Raw genomic sequence first — 22079 nt, forward strand, 5'->3', positions numbered from 1 at the left:
CCTTGACACAGATACATATGATGGGCAAAATGTGAAGGTTGAATACAAAGCCATTATTGATGCAACAAAAGACAAAGATGGACGCCAACTGCCGTCTGCTCATTATGAAACAAGTTTTGAAACTGTGTTGCCAAGTGTGGTGGCACAGAATGTTCTGCATGGTGAATCAGAAGATGTTTTAGCAATTCGTGGTCCAGAAACAGAAAATGTTCTCTCAGATGAGTGCACTGTGACTGCAGAGCATTTTACTATTGAACCATCACCTGGTCTGATCCAGGCTGTGGGAGACAGTGAGGATAGGACATCACACAAACCATCCGACATGGCACCACGTACAGGGACATGGGCAGGCAAGACACTAGAGATGACAGAGTCACATTTTGTGGTTGAATCCGACAATGTAACACGTGATGTGTCGCCTCAAACTGCAGAAATAGATAACAGTCATGAAACCACTTCAGGTAGCCAGAGAGTGACCTCCCATGTGACAAGAGTAACAAATTCTGTGTCAGCTGATGTATTTTCAAGAAGTTCCAATGCATCAGTCTCCGAATCGGATATAGCTGACAATACGGCCAGTGACGAGGGCTTGTCATCGGTGTACACAGAGAGGACAGAAATATTCATCCAACCACATGCCCTGTCCCCCATCACCGTCAGGAAGAAGAGATGGAGCACTGAGAGAAACTTCAGTGACAATAAACTGATCTGTACCCTGTTCGAAGACACAGACAGCCCTTCACAACAGAAGGATCAGGCCCTGTATATATTAGAAGACAACATTCATGTAACAACCAATTCCACGGACAGAAGGGAAGAATTTATTGCAATGTCATCCAAACATTCATGTAATAATGGGCCATGCCTTGAAAGAAAACCCATGTGGACGTATGATTTAGCAAGTTTGTCTTGTGATAGAAATGTTGAGGTTGGGAAAAGTGTTGATGAAAATGGTTCTGATTCTGATTCGACTCTTGTGGATAGTGAAAGGGGTGAGACGGACAGGGTTGTCTCCCCTGATTCCACACGTAATGATGTACACATTGCAAGTGTAAATGATGGAAACATCGAGGCAGAAGATTCTGTCTCAACAGACAATTCAAGATCAGTTACATCTGAAGTTTTACAGTCGGATCTTTTTACAAATGTGACAACTACACAAACGAAGCAGGTCACTATTACCAATATATCTCAAACAAGAGAAGGATACAGTTACAGCTCCGAGGATGGAAGGGATATTACTGACAGTAGAACAGCATCAGCCACAGAGGCTAGTGTACAGAGTTTACATAGTACAAATGATAGTACGCTAAGCCTGACAGGTAAAAGTGGTGTGAGGAGTGGAGCTGAGCTATCTGATACCCCTGATACGGTCACAGTATCTGCACTTCCTGAGGATCAGTACACACCATGGGAGGAGACTGAACTAGGAAGCGAGGATAACGACAGTGGCAGCCTTTTTTTAGGTGGTGGATCGAGTGAGAGAACAGTTGATAATGTGGAATTGACGAGTGGAAACACAGAAAATAAATTAGTTTTTGTGACCGGAACTACAAAATCAGAATCAGATGATAGTACTAATTTCTCACAAACATCCAAGGTTATTACTGTCAAAACTGATATTGATGAAGGAAGGGAGGAAGGATCATGGAAAGATGATTTGTGGACTGATGATAATGGCAACGTTCTGCAAGGAAAACAGGCCGATATTGTTTCATTAAGACTTGAGAGTGAGGCGTGTGATTTATCTAGCTCATCTGTGGTGGAGGAGAGACCGGAGACAGAAGATCGAAGTTCTACGTGGGGGGGCCAGGAGGGGGGGCAGTTTGTTGATGAGACCGAGGGTGGGGTGGAGTCAGAGGGTAATAGACATGCTGAGACGACAGGGGGACAGAGGCATTTGTCGAGAAGTGTTGAAACAAACAAGGATAATTTGCAGAGTGAATCCAGTCTTGTGGTCACAGATACTTCACATACAGTATTGACACACCAGCAAACTCAAGCCTTCCAGATTAGCAGTCAGACGGAGGGGCTTCATACAAGAGGTGATAATGAGGGGGATATTTTTGTCCACAAGGAGACTTTGAGTGGATTAAGTGACAGCCATGACAACCTGAGGCATACAGGCAGGACAGAGGATAATAAACGAGACTTGGTGGCGGAGGGGGGCCGGGTACATTCCAGTCACACTGGCTTGAGCACAGAGTCCTCCCAGCAGCGTCTGTTTACATCCAGTGAGGGTGGGGTGACACAGTTTCATGGGTCAGGAACTGCATACGGTGTGCTGGAAACAGGTGCTAGTATTGATGGTAAACAAACCATCCTGTCCACCCCTCATTCATCGGTGGACTCTGCCAGTACAAGTGATGGATTAGCCCATTCAGGTCACAGCAAGGTGGGAAAGTTAAATGCTGAAACTGAACAAAATGCCGTCTGCTCTCCATCAGTTCTATCTGATGATGGAATGTTGATTAATAGCCCTAGTTTAGAGGATCAGCAAGCAAAGGATCTAACACATGCAAATGTGACCAGGGCGTGGAGCCGTAATGAATTTCCAGCAGAGAATGTTAACAGTGTGAGTGAAGTGGAGACAGTTGACGGCAGCAGTGTAGGACACAACGTTGAGAGAGAAGTGACTGCGACTGGTGAGCTCAATATTAATGCTATTCACTCCATCGAGGATGATTCATTGGATTGCGATAGAGAGACTCGGATCCAAGAATTTTCAGAGGCATTTAGGCAATATTCAATAGAGGAATTGCCATTACGACTTAGCCAGTGTAAGGATGAGTCGAGCGTGGAATTGAGAGGCAGGCTTACAAGTGACAATGATGGTGAGAGTGAAGAAATTGAACATTCTGAGTTAGATTATGACGATTGGGCAGAAAACGAGGCTGCGCAGGAACAGATACATTTAAATAGCATGGCTGACGATGGTTTGAATATTATTGAAGAAATTTCAGATTCACGGTTAGTGAAAATGGAAGATATTTCATCAGACGAAGTTAATAGGAGCATGGGATCTGATCAGCTTGACCGCTTGGACTGGCTGGAGAGCCAGGTCCACGTTGACGAAGACCCGTGGCACGGAGGTAGCACCACCAGATGTGTGCGCGTCACAGGCCAGGTGGAATATGACAGTGATTTGGAGGAAAACAATAACTTTGTGAAGGAATTAGAATCCTGCATGGCTGACGATTCCGACAATTCTGACCTGGATGTATCGGACTCTCAATATTCAACGACTATGACATGTGAACTGCGAGATGGTCAAAACTATGGACGACCACCTTCCACGTCGAGTGATGACCGTTCTACATCGGTCAGTGAACATATGACAGGTGAATTAAAGATCTCTGAATCTGACATGACGTCGAGATATTTGTCAACATCTAGTGAAGGGTATTTTTCATCATCTGAGCATGTTACAGGAGAACTGAGACTAAATATTCCTCAGGAGAAATACCGCCATTATTCATCGTCAAGCGAGGGGTACCAGTCAGTCATGAGTGATCAAATGACTGGTGAGCTCAAACCAAGCCCCACAGATGATGTGTTAAATTCATCTTCACTTTCAACTGAGCAGAAAACATTAGAAATGATTGACGAGGATCTGAAAGATCAAATTAAAGATTTTGAAAACTGGTCAGAGCATCTTTTTGAAGGTGGACATACTGAAAATACAAGATCATTTTCATCAGCAGAACAACAGACTCGAGTGCTCATGAATACTGGCCAGACTCAGAGTTTTGGACAATTCTCAACATCAGCAAGTGGGCAGACTAGATTTGCGAATGAAAATGTTACCCAGTCATATTTGTCATCTTCAGAACAAATGACACGTCAGCTCCCTCAGGGTGATTTAGGTGTGACGGATGGACATTTTACCAGAACTAGTGATCAGACGCATGTTGAAATGAAACTTAATGAATTATCATTAAGGCAAGGACATTCCTCATCTGATGATATGACCCGGCAGGTATCTGGAAGGTCAGAGACAGTTGACCATTTGACCACTGGCACTGACAGGGCACTTAACATGACACTCAATGAGCAGACGATAACCCAGAGGAATTCATCATCTGATTGTGTAAGTAATGAAATGAAAGAATTTGGACAGTCAGTGACTCTCAGACATGGTACTTCGACCATGGGTCAAGTTAGTGATCAAATTCAACATGGAGGCCAACAAATAATGACTCAAACCTCGTCTTCAGCAGATGACATGAGACGTGAATCACGTCATGAATCTGAGACAACTGAGACACACATCTCATCATCATCAAGCACCCTTGTGAGACACACTGTGAGAGAAACCTGTGAGAAAGAGACGTATGAAAATGTTCCGGATTCTATCAGTGAGAAGGTGAAGGATGAGCTTCTGCAGAAGGCGCACGGATACTTCTCGTCTTCGGTCAGCGTCACGTTGAGTAAAAAGTGGAAAATGTTTGAGAAGTTATGGCACAGTTTTGACGAATCTTCTTGGAAGGGGGCCTTGACGGCTCATCTGTATACCTTTGTGTTCCAAAAATGTAACCTCGGGCAGGTTGGGTCTGTGAACCAGTTTGAGAAACTGTACCCACTTCTGCTGATGGAGGATGTTGAGAGGTGTCAGAATCACGTGTGTACCGCTCTCTACAGTGACGAGTACCGGAAACAACGAAAAATGCAGAAATACTTCCTGCGAGGATTCACGAAAGACATCCATCGCTTGTGGCATTCGCAAAGGAAACAATCACTTGCGCCACTTTGTGAGATTCCCGAAGACCGCGTTGTGTCGTTCAGTGATAATGCTGGCGTGGCTCTCAATACATGCCATGCGACCAGTATTCATCCGTCTGTTGTGTCATACTCGTCTGTGTCTCCAACACAGTTCCACCGGTTCACCCAGGATGGGGACAAGGGAGATTCGGGGTCAGTGCCATCAGGGGGAGATAACTCTCCAGATTCAAGGAGTGATAACTCTTGTCTACAGTACATATGTCAGGGTGACGTCACAGATCCAACCACTATGTTGTCCAAGAGGCTTCGTGACTTGAATATAGACGAAAATGAAACAGAAATTCTTGATGATGTCCTGCTCCGATGTTTAAGACATTATCGCAGCAAATTCATCAAGTTTAATCCCTATATTCAAAATGACTTCAGGAAGTCCGTGGGGAGGAATCCATCCTTTCCCTACCGAAATGCCACCATCTATGAAGAAGAAGAGGATGAAAAATATATGGACTAATGCAAACCTGATATTGTCTTAACTTCAGTATTATACATGCGGCATTGGTTAACACGGAAACATATTTTTGGATATTTTAAAGTGTTCTTGAAACAGTAGTGCCAGTATGTACATTTTTCTTGATCATGACATCCGAGTTTGACATGGCTGTGAGTTGCTAGTCCATGACTGGTGAAATATTTCTCTCTCATACAGACTCTACGACAAAAATATCCTTGCAAGTCTGTATTCCTTTGGCAAGTCTAGATATCTTTAGTATGAACATATTTTCAGGGCTCCTTTAGAGTACATCTTATAAGACAGTTTGACCAATCTTTTTCTTAAATTATGTTCATGTCAGAGACTCTGTTGGTCAATGAAAACTTTAAGAACTTCTTTTCTTCCAATGTAGTAATGTCACCTAGATTACTGGTACAAAATGAATGGTGATATCTGTATTTAGCTCATGAAGTCTAAACGTAGGAAGAGAATCAAGAAAGTACAATTTGAAGTGGTACAAATGTATGCAATATTAGAAATTCTATTTTTGGAAAGGTTTAATATATACCAGAAGCGATGTGTAGGATGCAGTGTGAATGATGACGAGGTTTTTGAGGGGGCGTTGTCACGCCCAGTACAGGCTGCCAACATACAAATGTCTCTTCATCATGAATCAAACGCTGACTTCATCATAACCCTAACTAGCAGCTCGTTGATTGATGACAATTTCTGCTCTGTAAGCCCTCTCGTCAAGGGTGGAGTCGTCTTTGATAGATATTTGAAAATTGGGCTTCATGATGTATTTATCTCTTTTTCATATCTCTCGGATATTAATGATATTGTGAAGTTGGGTGCAAGTATGTATTTATGCTGTGTAAGCGTATTTTAAGCAGCTGTGTTGAGGGGAGGGGTTGTTTTCTTAACAGTTGAGCTGGCAGTGTCTTACAAGCCAAGTGTGAAGAAGCTATTTACTTTCTGGGTTAATTACATCTTCATGCTTTCCATGTCCTGAATTTGTATACTTTCCAAGAAAAGTGGAGTGTTGGGGAACAGGGGAACAACAGAAGGGGAAAATACAGGTTTAAAAACATTAACCTCAATCTTTCATATTTATCATTTTGTTTTTGTTTGTTATAAATCTGTTTGAAAAACATTCAAATATAAACAATAAATTTCATTAAATGTGCTGCAGTAAGAAAAGGTTGATTATTTGCAAATAGATATAGAAAGGCACTTTATTTAAATATCTGAAATATATGTTTTAGACTTACAGTTTATTAATCTGATACATATTTGACTTCTTCAGTTATTTTCATCAGCTGAGGGTTTTATATTTGTTATGTAACATAGGATCTGTCAAATGAAATAAAAGCTCTTTGTATTTGATTAACTATTATCTAACTCATATCTAATATTTTACATAAATATATTTCAATAAAACACCAACAAGTTAGTTTCATGAAATATTTCAATACCTAAATTCATAAAATAAGGAGTTTCAATAGACACTAAAACAATATAAATCCATATAATATTTCAGTTTTAAAATACAAGTTGTAATGATGAAGTTAGCCTTGCTTCAAGGCTGTACTGAAAGAAAAGTCCATGGATATGTAGTAATTCTATCCTCCTAATATAATAGGCAAGTCTAGATATGTGGACAGTACAAAGACTCCAGTCTCTTATAGGGACAACCTGTTATCATTATTTCCATAATCTAGAAATAATGATTTAATTATTGTCTTAAAGACTTGTGCAAGTCTATAATGAAGTGTACATGACCCTGTGTGTAATATACCATAAAGCCAGTGTTATTGGATGCTGTCCAAGAGGTCTCTGTGTACAGTGTACTGAATGTCACACTGCCCTGTACAGCACTGAAGGCCTTGACATACCGTATTCGACGTAATAAGCGCCCAGGGCGCTCTCAAAATTAGAAATAGTGGGCTCTTGTTAGAATATTATTTTGGTGGGAAAAACAGAGTTGAAAGATAAATTTCGTGGTTTATGCTGACGGTCTGAACTATTTATATACAACAGATATATTTTTCCAGAATTTAATTGCCCATAAGTAAGGGTGCATATAACACATGAGTGCGTATTATACTTGAATAAATAAGTCTTGTGTACATTGATCAATCGGAAGGGGTGCTAATTGGGATTGTTCACTGGCCAATATATTAACAAATATCGCCATGGGCGCTTATTAGAGCAGGGTGCTTATAACGTTGAATTCGGTATGTGGATATCTAACAGCTGTCTCTCTACTGCTGGTTCGATTACATGCTCTGTTGAGATTCTAGGCCACTTCTTTTCACATACTTTTCAGATAACTGTTTCTACTTAAGAGCAAGAATGTTAGAGATTGAAGAAAAATGTCATAAATTCCTTCAGTTTTATTGACATATTTTTTTATATTTCTTTTGTAGATTGAAGTGAAACATATTTGGACTTATGTTTGTTAAATAGTAAACAAAAGTAGAATTAGGAAGTTAAAATAAAGTTGCTCAAATGTTAAAAAACTATTTTTAAGTTTTTCTCATTTCTGAAAATATTCCAAGAATAATCAACAGAATTCAGAAAGAAAGTAGGTTATTCCGTGTAAGCATCACATTCCCATGCTCGTGGATTACACCCAAGTGGTGAACGTCCATGACCTGCATCACTTCTGGCTTTCCGCCAGTAAAGTAAAAAATACCATTAAGTGTGCAGTTAAATCTCGCTTTGCTCACAGTGTTTTTATAGTGATAAATGAACAACAGGTGTTTTTTTAGAATTAATTAGCAGTGGTAATTAACATTCCTCCTTGTCCAGCCTTGCCTAATTACTGGCACTAAGTAACGGCATAATGCATTAATTAGCTGTACATTCTACCACAGCACTCAGTCAACTATGAATCTATGAACACACAATGCCTTGTAGAAAGTGGTCAAGTGTAACAAATATTATATGTGGGATTACAGTTTCTTAAACTAGAATTTGTACTTTACTAAAAGTTTAACCTCAAATATATCATTTGGTAAATATGAATTTACTTTGTCACAGCAGTTGAATCAGTAAAGAGAATCTTGATCAACTTATATGTTGTTTTATGAATCGATACAGTTGTGTTACTGCCATTGTCTGGGGAAAACTTATATTTTGAGAAGCAGTTTTATTTAGAGTCATTAGAGCATGTGAGTTTTGAGAGAAAAGTATTCTGTGAGATACATCCAAATGTAGACACTGACATTCTTGTAGAAATAATTTAAGGTCAACCCCTCAATACCCAGTTCACACAACTAAGGATGCAGGGTTGTAGTGTAATTTCAGTGATATTCCAAATAATATTAATCCAGTTCATAATGGCAGAGGGACAAGGTTGGCACCGTTGTCTAGGGTGCAATAATTTGGTGTGCAGACATGCGTCTCTTGGGGACACCAGAAACCTCAAATCCTATATTTCTTGGTCCTTTAGCACCATGCATGTGCTGGTGGGTTACCCCAAAGTGGTAAATGCATCTCTTCAGGTTTTCCTCCCACGTTAAGCTCACACACCGTGATGTAACTGGAATACTGTTCAAAGTGGTGTTAAACCCAACTCACTCACACGCTATAGACAGTCAGGTATCAGCACAATCGCGATGTAATATCGTTTCCGGCACTTGCACCAATGCACCCTGGGTATTTGAATCTGGTCGCGATTCATGTGAATCAGGGCATCCACAGACTGAGATTACCCAATTTTACTTATGACATTTATAAGTGTACAAATTCATTAGTGTTGCTGTATGCTGATTATGAAATATGAAATGTCAATGATAAATGTGGGTCAGTTATTTTTGACAGCAGAATCAGGTGCTAGTATGTCATATCAATCCCAGTGCTGTAAACCATGGGACGTGAAAGTGTATATATGTACGTAGGTGTATTAGTTGGTAGGAATATAGGATCACACACATATATAGGTATGTTTGTGTTTACCGATATGTCATGGATTTGTATCAAAACATCTTTCATGGCTGAAATTGTAAATAATAATTTCATAAAAAGATTATAAAATTTAACTTAAAATGCAACTGTTTTAATCATGTTATCTTTTCATTCTTGATCTGAATATACTTTTTGATATTTAATCACTGCATTGTTTAACTAAATATGTACCAATGATTTTGTAAGTATAGGAGATGATGTCCTCTAAGTAATTGTGTCTAAAGACTGACCATATAGAAACATTTAAAAAAAGAAGCTAACAAATAAAATTGAAATATTTAACATGTAAATAGGTGTTCTTTTACAGAACTATACCAAATTCACAAGAAATAATCTTAAACTATACAAACACACCTTTACCTGAACAGGACTATTTTTGTCCTTTGAAACTGCAGTATATTTGATCTCATTCTTGTATCAAACAAAACAAGGTAGTGTTTAGTCCACTAAATCTTTACTAACTGTTTAAACCATTGGCCTTACTCGCAACAATGGTATCAAATAGTCCTGGAATATTTATTCAGAGAAGCTTTGTGCCGGAGGCATGCTCGTGGTAATTTGTATTCACGGTGCGTACCCCATTGTCGTCCTTGTCAGCCCGTGGTTGTGTTGTAACAGTGAGACACGGGTCATATATCTTCCATCTCGGGCTATGTCCGCCGGCCCGCTCACCGTGTCACTTGTATTTGACCAACACTGTTGTGTTAATATATGGTGCTTAGCTTCGACAGAACAAACTCCCTCTGGTGTTGATGTATTGATGTGAGGGCATCACTTTGTTCAAGTGCTGTAGTGAATTGTTTAGTTTCTTTGTTTGTGGTCACAGCTAGTGCATTGATTGAGTGAATGCACTTTGTAATATGTGTCTGAGGAGTCTAGGATTGACAATAACAATGATTATCTTATTTATTTATCATGTCTTTTCAAGGAGGAAACAAAAATTGATATTATTTTGATAAGAGACGTGCCAAATGATACAATACTCTCATATCATGAAATGTAACAGTGTGGTTATTGAGGGTGTCTTGTTTGAAATATATTATTGAATCACAAATTTGATATTCTTGTTTTATCAAAGTTTATTAGTATATTGAAAGTGAGTATGGTCTAACTTAGATCTGTAATTTAGGTGTTTTCAATGATTAGATGAAATTTCAGTCAAAATTTGATTAAAATTTTTTAACATGTATAGTGCTCCTTATTGGACGTCATTTTATTAGGATTGTTAATGACGGATTGATAGATTTCAGTTGCTAAATTTTGCATCATTGACAAACTCTTATGTTATCTATGTTTCATATATCTTGTATATTTCCAAACATTCCATACATTTCTGAATATGAAAGGATTCATTTTGTTGTTCCACTGTCTCATACAAATGTCATAGAAGTCTCCAGACATCTTCCACACTGAGAATGATGGCATGGTGGCCCAGCGGACACTGTGCAGAGTTGGGTCAGTTTGTCTTGGGTTTGAGTCCCATATTCACTCAATTATAAACTTTGGTCTGTGACACCATCCTATGCTTGTGGGTTTGACAAAGACTGAACCATTTACAACCTGCCATTTTGGGCTTTGCCATGCTAAAACTGAAATACTGTGCAAAGCGGCATTTAAACCCAACTCACTCACATCCTTCCAAACAAGACATACCATACCTAAGGCAGCCTATAGCGGGTGTTCCTGATCTGACTGAGTGAAGATGTTGGTGTGTTTGTGTTGGTCATGTCTGTTGCTGTCAGTCTGTTGTACACGCTAGTGGTGATGAACGTTGGAAACCGTGCGATGTTTACCTCAGTCTATTTAACAATCTTGTAGACCAGTGCACAGATATTTACACACTTTATACATTTCATATCATATGTGTAAAAATAAAGCATAATCATTATAAACCATGTGTCTGTTGTCAATGTTGTGACACCTAGGGTGGTGGAGTAGTCTGGTGGTTAAGGCCTTCGTTCTCATGCCGAGGCCGGGGTTTGATTCCCATGCGTAATGTGTGAAATCCGATTCTGGTGTTTGAAGTCCAGTTCTGTTGTTTAGGGGGGGCAGTCGGGTAGCCGAGTGGTTAAAGCGTTCGCTCGTCATGCGAGGACCCAAGTTCGATTCCTGACATGGGTACAATCTGTGAAGCCCATTTCTGGTGTCCCCCACCGTGATATTGCTGGAATATTGCTAAAAGCAGCGTAAAACCAAAACTCACTCACTCATTCTGGTGTCTAAGGCAGTGGGGTAGTCCAGTGGTTAAGGCATCAGTTCTCATGCCAAGGCCTGGGTTTGAATCCCATGTATAACGTGTGAAATCCGGTTCTGGTGACCCGACCATGATGTCAGAATATTGCTAAAAGTGACATAAAACAATACTCACTCAATTTGACACTATGGCTGATCTTCGCACATAATTGTGCTTATAATCTAAAGCAAAATGTCTTGGCATCATCAACAAACTGTGGTTGTGTCCTGTAGGAGGAAAACCAGTGGTTGATAGTATGAGCATCATGTTGGTAGGGTCAATGACAGCAACCCATACTTGCCATAAAAATGGCCTTTGCTTGTCGTAAGAGGCAACTAACAGGATCGGTGGTCAGATTTGCTGACTTGGTTGATGCATGTCATCGTATCCCAATTGCTAAGATCGATGCTCATGATATCAATCACTGGATTGTCTGGTCCAGACGCGATTATGTACAGACCGCTGTCATATAGCTGGAATACTGCTGAATGCAGCGTCACTCACTCTCACTCACTCACTCACTCACTCACTCACTCACTCTGTTATTCTCCACCTCATTATCTTGGAAATTAAGTCCCTTCTGTTAGGATTTGTAAATCTTAACTATGTAGGACTTTGTTTTAGTGCCAAGCTCAATCAGGTATTATTGATACCATCGTAACCCTACTTCAAATCTTCGATCGTACAAGTTTTTTATAGCTCTTGGCCCCCAGGGTGATTATGTGTCGGACTTTGTGTGACAGTGCAGAGAATCAATACAGGGCATGCTTCTAATAATAGCTTGAAGAAATCCGCGAAGAAATGTCCAGAATTAACAACAAAAAGTAGCGTTCAATGAAATATTTGTTTTCAATCTGTGCTGTAGTCAAGTGAACATGCACGATCAACATTTACACATTTTGCAAAGATAAGACACATGTTTATGAAATTTATTGCTTCTTTCTTCAAAAGAACTGAAATTTGGCATCAGATTTTCATAGCCTGGCCACCATTTGGCATCTGCAAAGTGATTTAGGACCGGCATTTAATAAGCCCTGGGATGTTATCCGAAAAAATAAATTGTCGATGAACCTTCTTGAAAAAAATAATTATGCTGCAGACTGTTGAAAAACAGAAAGAAATTGCCTGGCACCAAAAATACATTGTTGCAAGATGTTTTAAAAAAACAATAACAAATATTTAGACTGATACTCTAATCAATAAAATTATCTGGTTTTGCAGCTTTAATGAAAAAATTAACTATGCTTCAGGGTGTTGGAAAAAAAGAAAGAAATTGCCTGGCACAAGAAATAAGTTGTTGCCAGATTTTTTTAATAGAAACAAATATTTAGATTGATACTTTAAATTAAAAATATATATGGTTTTTAGTCCCCATACAAAATCTCAGCACCACAGCCCAAACATCCCCACCCCCACCCCCGAATATAAAATAGAGTGAATAGTGTTTTAGTCGGGGGGGGGGGGGGGAGTATATCTTGGCAGCATCAATGAATTAGTGGTTCTGTCCGGGAGCAGGCAAACCACTGGTTGATAGTATGAGCATCATGATGTAGAAGACGATGACATACTGTATCATTTACAAGGACCCTGACCTTCCAAGACACAAGGGTGTTCAGACTCAGCTGTGTGGGAAGCGGAGACCGTAGCGCTAAGATCGCTTTGTGCAAGAGGACCCTGTGGCCACATTAGTGAGTCATAGGTTCTTGTTACATTGTAGTGAACAATTAAGGGATGTTTACGTAGAAATATAGCTGAAGTATTAATGTACCTTTCTGAAATCTTCTGAGGAAGGATGATTAATAGACACAGAATAATAGACTAAATAATGAAGTATTTATGGTTTCAAAAATACGATCTTTAGTTTGGGTTCCTTATTATTCAACTCAAAAGACATGACAGATTAACTCATGAAAAATTATGAGTTCTTTATCTTCTTCCTGATCTTAATATAACACTGAACAAAGGATGTGTGTATGTTTACTGGTGTACCTTTTGTGATGGCTTCAAGTATTTTTGTGTCTGAAAGGCAATTAACTAAACCCAGAAATACAACACATGGCTGTTCGTGAAATTTCTATCGGCAACAACACATCTCCATTCTCTTCACGATACCTGAGAAACAGAAAAGAATAAGAAAATCATTAAAGCCATTGGTTATGACGGTCTACAATACTCCAGTAGAGATAGAGATGGATGATTGTCCTTTGTTTGGAATAAAGCTATTTCCGGATTGATTAATTCTCATAATACCAAGTAGAATCAGATTATCAAGATGTCAAAAGACATTAAATAACAGGCTGATATCAGTGTTTGTCAGGGAAACATGAGATGGGTCTGGATTATGCAGCAACTCGGGAACATTGATTCTCAGCCATATTTCCTGCATTGATAATTGCATATCAGTTCGCCAACACAGACCCCCACCCTCATCAGCAACATGCAAATTGTTAGGGATGGGACAGCCGTGTGTTGTTATTGACCAGTCGGATCAATACGAGATTGTAAATGGGTTGTTGTTGGTTCGGTTCAGAGGACGGGCTGGATTGTAAATAGCGGGACATGCTCGTGTAATACACAGAACTGCTACATGGAATCGATGGGGATTAGAGAAATATTGGCCTGAATACTGTCCTGTCTTGTTGACTGATAATTACATATTGACTGATTGACGTGAGATTAATGATTAATGTTCGAGGTGTCGTGTCTTTGTGTTGAGTCATCCCGTATTGGTTGATGCTGCTGAGCATGAATAGTGTTGCCAGGGTCGAGGCATGTGTCATTGTTCTTGAATTTTGTACCACTTGTTGTAATTAGCTTGTGAACCATTTGCAGTTGAAAATATTTACTGACATAGATAGGCATGTATCAGGAATGATAATTTAGTTACTGATTAGATAAGTTTTTATTTATGATTTTGTTTATTGATCTTCAAATCCAAATTTTTCAAATGTGAAAAAATATTTATTTTTTGAGAGACTTGTTTTTCTTCTGTCAAATTCTGTAAATGATTTCAGTGAAGAAATAAATTCAGAAGAGGTTGATGTGGAAGGTATAATGAACTTAGAATAAGAAAAGCGACAATGTGTATGATTTCTGTTTTTTCAAATGATCTCCACTCTCAGAAATTGCTTAAGAAACATGTTTTTGATTTTGATTTTGACCACTGACCCAATGGTTAGGGAACAAATTTGTTGCCCAATGGATACATAAATTAACATGAGAGGCTTTGCTGATGGTGACCTAGTTTAAAAGGATTACACATTGTATTGTAGTATAAATTCCTGAGTCATGACCTGTATATATAAAACATACACCCTTCTTCAGAGCTGTATTTTCTGTCTGTTATAAGCTTTTCAGATTGTTCCTTTAACATTTTCTGACACTGGAAGTGGAATTTGAGAAATCATTTTCAGGGAACGTGCAGAAAACAAAGAAATTGGTGTGTGGTAGTGAGGCCTGAAGAATGCAACATCGTGATAACGTTGTGAGGTTGAATCCTCGTTCAAGTTGTCATACCTGGACCTAAGCTAAAAGCCACTTGTTTCGTATCAAAAGTCAAAATCAACTACCATATTCGACGTAATAAGCGCCCAGAGTGCTCTCAAAATTTGAAAGAGTTGAAAGATAAATTTTGTGGTTTATGCTGACAGCCTGAAATGTTTACATACGAGAGATACATTTTTCCAGAATTTAAATGTCCTTAATTAAGGGTGCATATTTATCGACAAATGATCAATATTTAGTTAGTGTTATTGATCTCTATGATCAAAGTCAGCCCTACAGTTCTACTCTAATGTTATCTGTAATCTTCACATTCCAAATATAGACTCTCATGTAAATTTTGATATTAAGGTGCATGAACACCTAAATTTTGATATTTAGGTCTGAGTATGGGACGCTTATAAAGATGATTGCAGATTGGTCAAGAGTTTCGTCTTATTGGTAGTTATTAGAGCAGAGTGCTTATTACGATACATTATATCCACATCTATTGGTGGGGCAGGCCGGTAGCCTAGTGGTTAAAGCGTTCGCTCGTCATGCCGAGGAACTGGGTTCGATTCCCCACATGGGTACTATGTGTGAAGCCCATTTCTGGTGTTCTCTGCCTTGATATTGCTGGAATATTGCTAAAAGCGGCGTAAAACCGCACTCACTCACTCACTCACTCACTCACTCACTCACTCATCTATTGGTTGTGATCGAACTAGAACTATATATGGCAGCATTGATATTTGTAGAGCAGGTTTTTCAAGCTGTGTTGTTGTCTTCACTAGGTGTTCCGAGTGACGGCAATGCCTCCACCACATCCGTGCCCGTGGTCGTCAAGAGTGGAGGATCTCAGGGACCTCCCGAAAAACCAGCCCGGAGATCCCGGCCCGACTCCCAGAACCTGCTGGACAAGGGGAGACAACCCAGCCAGGCACCAGGTACCAACATCGGTTGTAATAATAATCAAATTATGATAATCATATTGAATAAAGGGAACAGTCTGCTGAGGCCCTTGAAGTACTAATGTCATATATAAGATATCTACGTGATAAATCACAAAGGTGAGGTGAGGTGAAATGGGGAGATACCATGCCGCAGTTTAACATGAATACCCCACTCAGACACAGTATACTGACTCCGAGCCGACCAGTCCTTGTTTTAGCCCCTTAATGCCGAGCGCCAGGCAGGGTAACAACAAGTATTTAACAACAATCTTTTAACGTCTTTTGGTATGACGCTGTCCGGGATCGAACCCCGGACCTTCCGCTCTCCGGGCGGACGCTCTACCACTAGGCCACGGAGGCGGTCATAAATCACAAAGAACAATGAAGTACGAAGCATAGTTTACTTTATGATAACATTGTTCATGATGTCATTTCTGGAGATTCAAACATGAGCTCACAACTTGATGACATTGTAAATTGGAAGACACTGTTTTTGAGAGGGAAGTGTCTGGTCCAGATTTAGATATTTTCTGGCTGCTGTCATATAGATGGAATATTGCTGAGTGCGGTGCTAACCAACAAACAAACAAACAAACAAACACGGTAGAAGTAACTTCTGTACACATTGTCTCTCCCTGTTTTTGTGAATTGATAAAGTTGTGACCTCATTGATCTGTCAGGTCCCCCAGTAGCAGCACCCCCCACAGACCCCAGCACCAGGGTCAAGCTGGTGGACCAGGACGACGACGAGGTCACGCCCAGGATCAACCTCCGCAACTGGGACCCGGTGAGATGACTACGACTTGTTCAGTGCCTGCTTATGTTTAAAGTTGACTAATGGATGGCTCCTTGATTTAAGGATTTTGTACCCTATCCTGCATGAACGAACCCCTTAAGTCAACATAAAGTTATCAATATAAATGATTTAATTGGTACTTGATTGACTGAAACTGTACACTGTTCTACATGAAACATAAACACATTCCTGGGGCAGTTGGTTAGCCTAGTGGTTAAAGCGTTCGCTCGTCACGCCGAAGACCCGGGCTCGATTCCCGACAGGGGTACAATGTATGAAGCCCATTTCTGGTGTCCCCCGCCGTGATATTGCTGGAATATTGCTAAAAGCGGCGTAAAAACATACTCACTCACTCACTAAACACATTCCTTTAATCGTCATAAAATTATAAAACTATTACTGTATTTGCTGTTATAAGCATCCAAGGTTCTTAGAAACTTGACTAAGGGGGCGCTTGGAAAAGTTAAATTTGTTTTCAGAGATCTAGCGGTAGTGAACAAACTCATGTGTTGATGAGACTAGAATGTTTTCAGTTATTGTTACAATACAGTTATATACCAGTACCCCTCCTATGCTACTGTTGTCTGTAACATTTACACAACAATATGGAGTGTCATGTAAATTGTCAGTGTCAGTAGTGGAAGCAGATGAAGATTACATACAAATTGGTCTAGAATTTTGTCGGGGGCACTTAATACCATGACTATGGTAATATGAGTAATTTATTAGGTTCTTGATTGAATGATTATGTACTTTGCCCTGCATGCTAGATTAAGATTGATTAACATAATATCAAAATGAGTTGACTTTGAAATGCATGTACTATCTGACTCATGTAGAGTACAGAGTGAGTGAGCTAGTTGGGTTTAACGCCGCTTTTAACAGTATTCCAGTTATATCACGGCATGTCAGCTTAATGTGGGAGGAAAGCCCGAAGTGATGCAGGTCTCAGACGTTTACCGCTTCGGTGAAACCAACGAGTACGGGTATGGTGCTGACAAACCGAGAAACATAATCGTGGCGAACCGGGATTCAAACCCTCAATCATAGGTTTCTGGTGTGCCCAAGGGACGCAACTCTGAACAGCGAATCGCGGCGCCTTAGACGAATGGGCCACCTGTGCCCCCTGTAGAGTACAGACATAGATTGATGTTGATCAGCTGTGATGATATTGGTCACTGCTTTTTGTTTGTAGCAAGTTATAGCTATAAAATATATTTCATTCTCTGCACCAAAATATCAGTATGTTGTCCATGTTTGTGTACGAATGAGATGTTTATACTGTGGTCTGTCTGTTCACAGAGTCTGTTGTTGAAGGAGGTGTATTCGGTCCGGCTGATGGAAGATGTGAGTAGACCATGGATATTAGGCTTGTTCAGTTACACAAACAACTTGTCTGGTGTGGCATTGTGGATTTAACTTGTTTTAAATTCTTGTTGAGTGACCGTCTCAGTGGTCCAGTGGATAGATTGTCTGCCTGGAGAGAGCAAAAAAGACGTTAAGAAATGGTACTTGTTGTCACCCTGCCTGGCACCCAGCTTGGTATTGCTGGAATATTGCTGCAACTCACTCACTCACTGTTGCTGACAAAATTTTAATTGAATTTCTGATTAGTAGCTATTAATCGAGGTCATATTTCAAATAGAGTTTTGTAGCCATTATATACCTATATATCAGTTTCAAAATATTATTATCAATATTAGTTTATATCTATTTTAGTTCTAAAAGATATTCTAACATTTTTCTCCAGTTTTCTATACAATTTATGTTACTATTAAGAGATATTTATGACTCTATATATATATATTTAATGAGATTTTTTACATGTATCAATGTTTGTGTTAACAGATGAAAACAGACATAATATTTCATAAATCAAACACAAAAAGAGGATCCTCTCATAGCGTACTAGTTCACTTCACAGATTTGCAGTGGTCAAGGGGAGATAATCTAAAGTATATGTGGCAGAGAAGTGCCTCTGTGTACAATAAATGTACTCCACAACCAAACACATTCACTGCTGATTCCTTTCATAAATGTATTGCAGAATGCCGAGGACATCTCTCACCAGTTCATCGCCATGGAGGGCTACATGGAGAAGTTGCCCATGAACAAGAAGAAGTCGACGCTGCTGAAGACGTGGAAGAGGAGGTTCTTCAAGGCTGTTGACGGCTGGCTGTACTACTATGAGGTAGGAGTGACATCAACTGGCGTTGAGGACAAATGCTGCTAGTTTTAAATGAAACTTGACAAATAGGCTTGTTTTGCATCAACAAATGTTCAAAAAGCACTTTTTCTGTCTTAATCCAAACAGGTTTCTGAATGATCTACTGTTCCTCTGAAAATGTAGGGGTGGTCGGGTAGCCTAGTGGTTAAAGTGTTCGCTCGTCATTCTGAAGGCCCTGGTTCGATTCCCCTCATGGGCACAATGTGTGAAGCCCATTTCTGGTATTCTCCGCTTTGATATTGCTGGAATATTGCAAAAAGCAGCGTAAAACCATACTCACTCACTCACTCTTAAAATATAGGAAATAATGTCTCAGTGTGTAATACAAGTTTGTACAATTTGTATAGCACAAAATTATAATGTATAGCACCAATGTCACAAAACACATGAGATATACTGATATTACTTGGGTCAACGGATCAGTGTACATTTCTCAGCATTCTCAGCTCCCTGGGGAGTATACCACCCGAGCTGCCTGTTACCTGTATCATGTTGTTCCTACAGTCCAGTAACCGGGACAAGCCGAGCGACACCGTCCAGCTGATGGGCGGTCGGATAGACGACATGAGCAACAGAATCCTCGGGATCGATGATGGAGTAGGTGCTACGTTTGATAATCTACACTACACAAAAGAAGTAACCCGTGAAGATCTGGGGTAGAATAGGTCTTCAGCAACCCATGCTTGACGTAAAAGACGACTATGCTTGTTGTAACAGGCAACTAACGGGATTGGGTGGTCAGGCTTGCTGACTTGGTTGATGCATATCATCGTATCCCAATTGCGTAGATTGATGGTCATGATGTCAGTCAGTGGATTGTCTGGTCCAGACTTGAATATTTACAGACCACCATCATTTAGCTGGAATATTGCTGAGTACAGCGTTAAACAACAAACAAACTCAAAAGAAGTAAAGAAGTCCCATTTTTTTTATTAACTATAGAAATATGTAAAAACAGTTGGTGTTCTTAAACTTCTTTTGAGTAGTGTATTTTAATTTTATTGCTTGAAGGTTACATATTTAATAACCTTTCTTTGTTACGGATCAGAATTTTTTTTAAATTGATTGAAGAATCAGTTTGTTTGATGATTAAATATTAAATAACCTGTTACAGTCGTGCCCCGCTTATACGGACTTCAGATATCCGGAAACCTCGGTTCCCGGACGATTTTCATTCAAAACGAAATAATTACTATATAAATTTACCCGTATATCCGGAAATTCAGTTTCCGGAACCGGACGGTCATTTTCATACACAAAACACTGAAATGCACTCAAAATTGTCTCACTTATCCGGACAGTAAATTTCCGCTGGTGGTAATATCTTTGATTCGTGAGAAGTCAATTAACCAAGTGACACTGAGTTACGTTTGAGACGAGCTTGTTTATTGTACATGTAATCCCCTTCGATAAATATGGCGTCTGTGGTCAGAGGTCAAAGTTGAACTTCATTACGTATTACGAGAACATTACGAGGCATTGTTTTATATCTAGGGATTAAGATTACCTTGTGTATTTTCTCGTGAACTAAGCCGGAAACAGCAATCAGCTGTACACACGTTTTCTTGGAATCGACCGGTGATTCGGTAAAGACACACCCAATGATATAACTTTATAGGATTTTTAATGCAAGGATCGACAACAATTGTATCTGAAACTATTTTTTTTATCAGGAATAATATATTCCATTATTTTCTTAATTATATGCAGCCTTTACTAAACATATTTAAAATAATAATAACCCTAAGCGAAGCAGCTGATCGCTATTCTCTGGTATTATTTTCGACATGGAACCAGTCTGACCAGTCACCGTAAAGGCTCACGCGCAGGTGATCGCGTGATGTCGAGAATTTCATGTTGACATAGAATCGTCAAACAAAAACAAATATGACTTTTAACGAGTCAAAGTATGTCATTTATGATATATGTATCCATTCTCTGTCAACTAAAGTTCGTTTCAAGGCGTCAATAGCGGTAGTCTGACCGTGGTTGCTGTTAATAACGGTGAGTTGTGCGATCTTCCGATCGCTTCACACACGATTTCGCCGAAATTAATAAAAACAATATGTATAAGGAATTTTGTCATGAGTTGCATAATTGAAGGGAAGTAACTCTTCCAGTAAGAAGCTGGTTTCAGTTATACGGAAATTCGTTTATACGGACGAATTGTGAAATGACGCAAGTGTCCGTATAAACGAGGCACGACTGTAACATTATTTCATGATGAGAATTCGTGAAATGAAAAAGTGTATCAACGGTATCATGTATTTAATTTTTAAAAATTTCATTGATTGATTATTACAATTATGACTTCATTCAATGATACTGATCACAATTTTTTTTTTAAAAATTCTAAATTGTATTTTGCAAAGATAAATAGTTGACAATAGGATAATTCCTCACAAATGTTAAGAAGATACAGTAACACTTTTGTTTTCATGATACAGAGAGGCAAGTTCCTGATGGTGCGCTGTCCCACAGAGCGTGAACACGGGCAGTGGAAGTTGGCACTGGAATCTCAGACAGCCGACAACACCAAGGCCAACTACATCCGCCCCGCCCTGAGAGCGAACCCCCATCCTCAGAAGGTGGCCACCCTACATATACCACTCACATTACTGTTGTCTCGGGTTAAGGGTAATCATTTTGTCACTATAAGCTTGCTGGCATGGTGGTCCCTTGCATGGTGGTCCCAAGCTTGTTGGCATGGTGGTCCCTTGCATGGTGGTCCCAAGCTTGTTGGCATGGTGGTCCCTTGCATGGTGGTCCCAAGCTTGCTGGCATGGTGGTCCCAAGTTTGCTGGCATGGTGGTCCCAAGTTTGCTGACATGGGGGTCCCTGGCATGGTGGTCCCAAGCTTGCTGGCATGGTGTCCCAAGCTTGCTGGCATGGTGGTCCTAAGCTTGCCAGCATGGTGGTCCCAAGCTTGCTGGCATTGTGGTCCCAAGCTTGCTGGCATGGTGCCCCAAGCTTGCTGGCATGGTTGTCCTAAGCTTGCTGGCATGGTGGTCCTAAGCTTGCTGGCATGGTGGTCCCAAGCTTGCTGGCATGGTGGTCCCAAGCTTGCTGGGCATGATGGTCCCAAGGTTGCTGGTCCCAAGCTTGCTGGCATAATGGTCCCAAGCTTGTTGGCATGATGGTCCAAAGCTTGCTGGCATGGTTGTCCAAAGCTCGTGTGGTCCCAAGCCTGCTGCTGAGGTTTTCAT

The 22079-nt window shown here is 40.0% G+C and overlaps 1 protein-coding gene across 2 annotated transcripts in view; it reads left to right on the forward strand.

Annotated features, from left to right (window-relative positions):
* LOC139444638 (uncharacterized) overlaps positions 1-22079 on the forward strand; it is a 121521-nt gene that overhangs the window by 79980 nt on the left and 19462 nt on the right. For both annotated transcript variants that reach the window (XM_071225557.1, XM_071225558.1), the window contains exons 5-10: positions 15692-15844; positions 16531-16637; positions 17949-17993; positions 18694-18837; positions 19378-19470; positions 21321-21461. In XM_071225557.1, the coding sequence (XP_071081658.1) occupies positions 15692-15844; positions 16531-16637; positions 17949-17993; positions 18694-18837; positions 19378-19470; positions 21321-21461 (683 nt within the window). The remainder of the gene's footprint in view (positions 1-15691; positions 15845-16530; positions 16638-17948; positions 17994-18693; positions 18838-19377; positions 19471-21320; positions 21462-22079) is intronic.

The sequence above is a fragment of the Haliotis cracherodii genome, unplaced genomic scaffold (assembly GCF_022045235.1).
Source record: "Haliotis cracherodii isolate W230 unplaced genomic scaffold, xgHalCrac1.p SCAF_6, whole genome shotgun sequence".
NCBI classification, from domain to species: Eukaryota; Metazoa; Mollusca; class Gastropoda; order Lepetellida; family Haliotidae; genus Haliotis; species Haliotis cracherodii.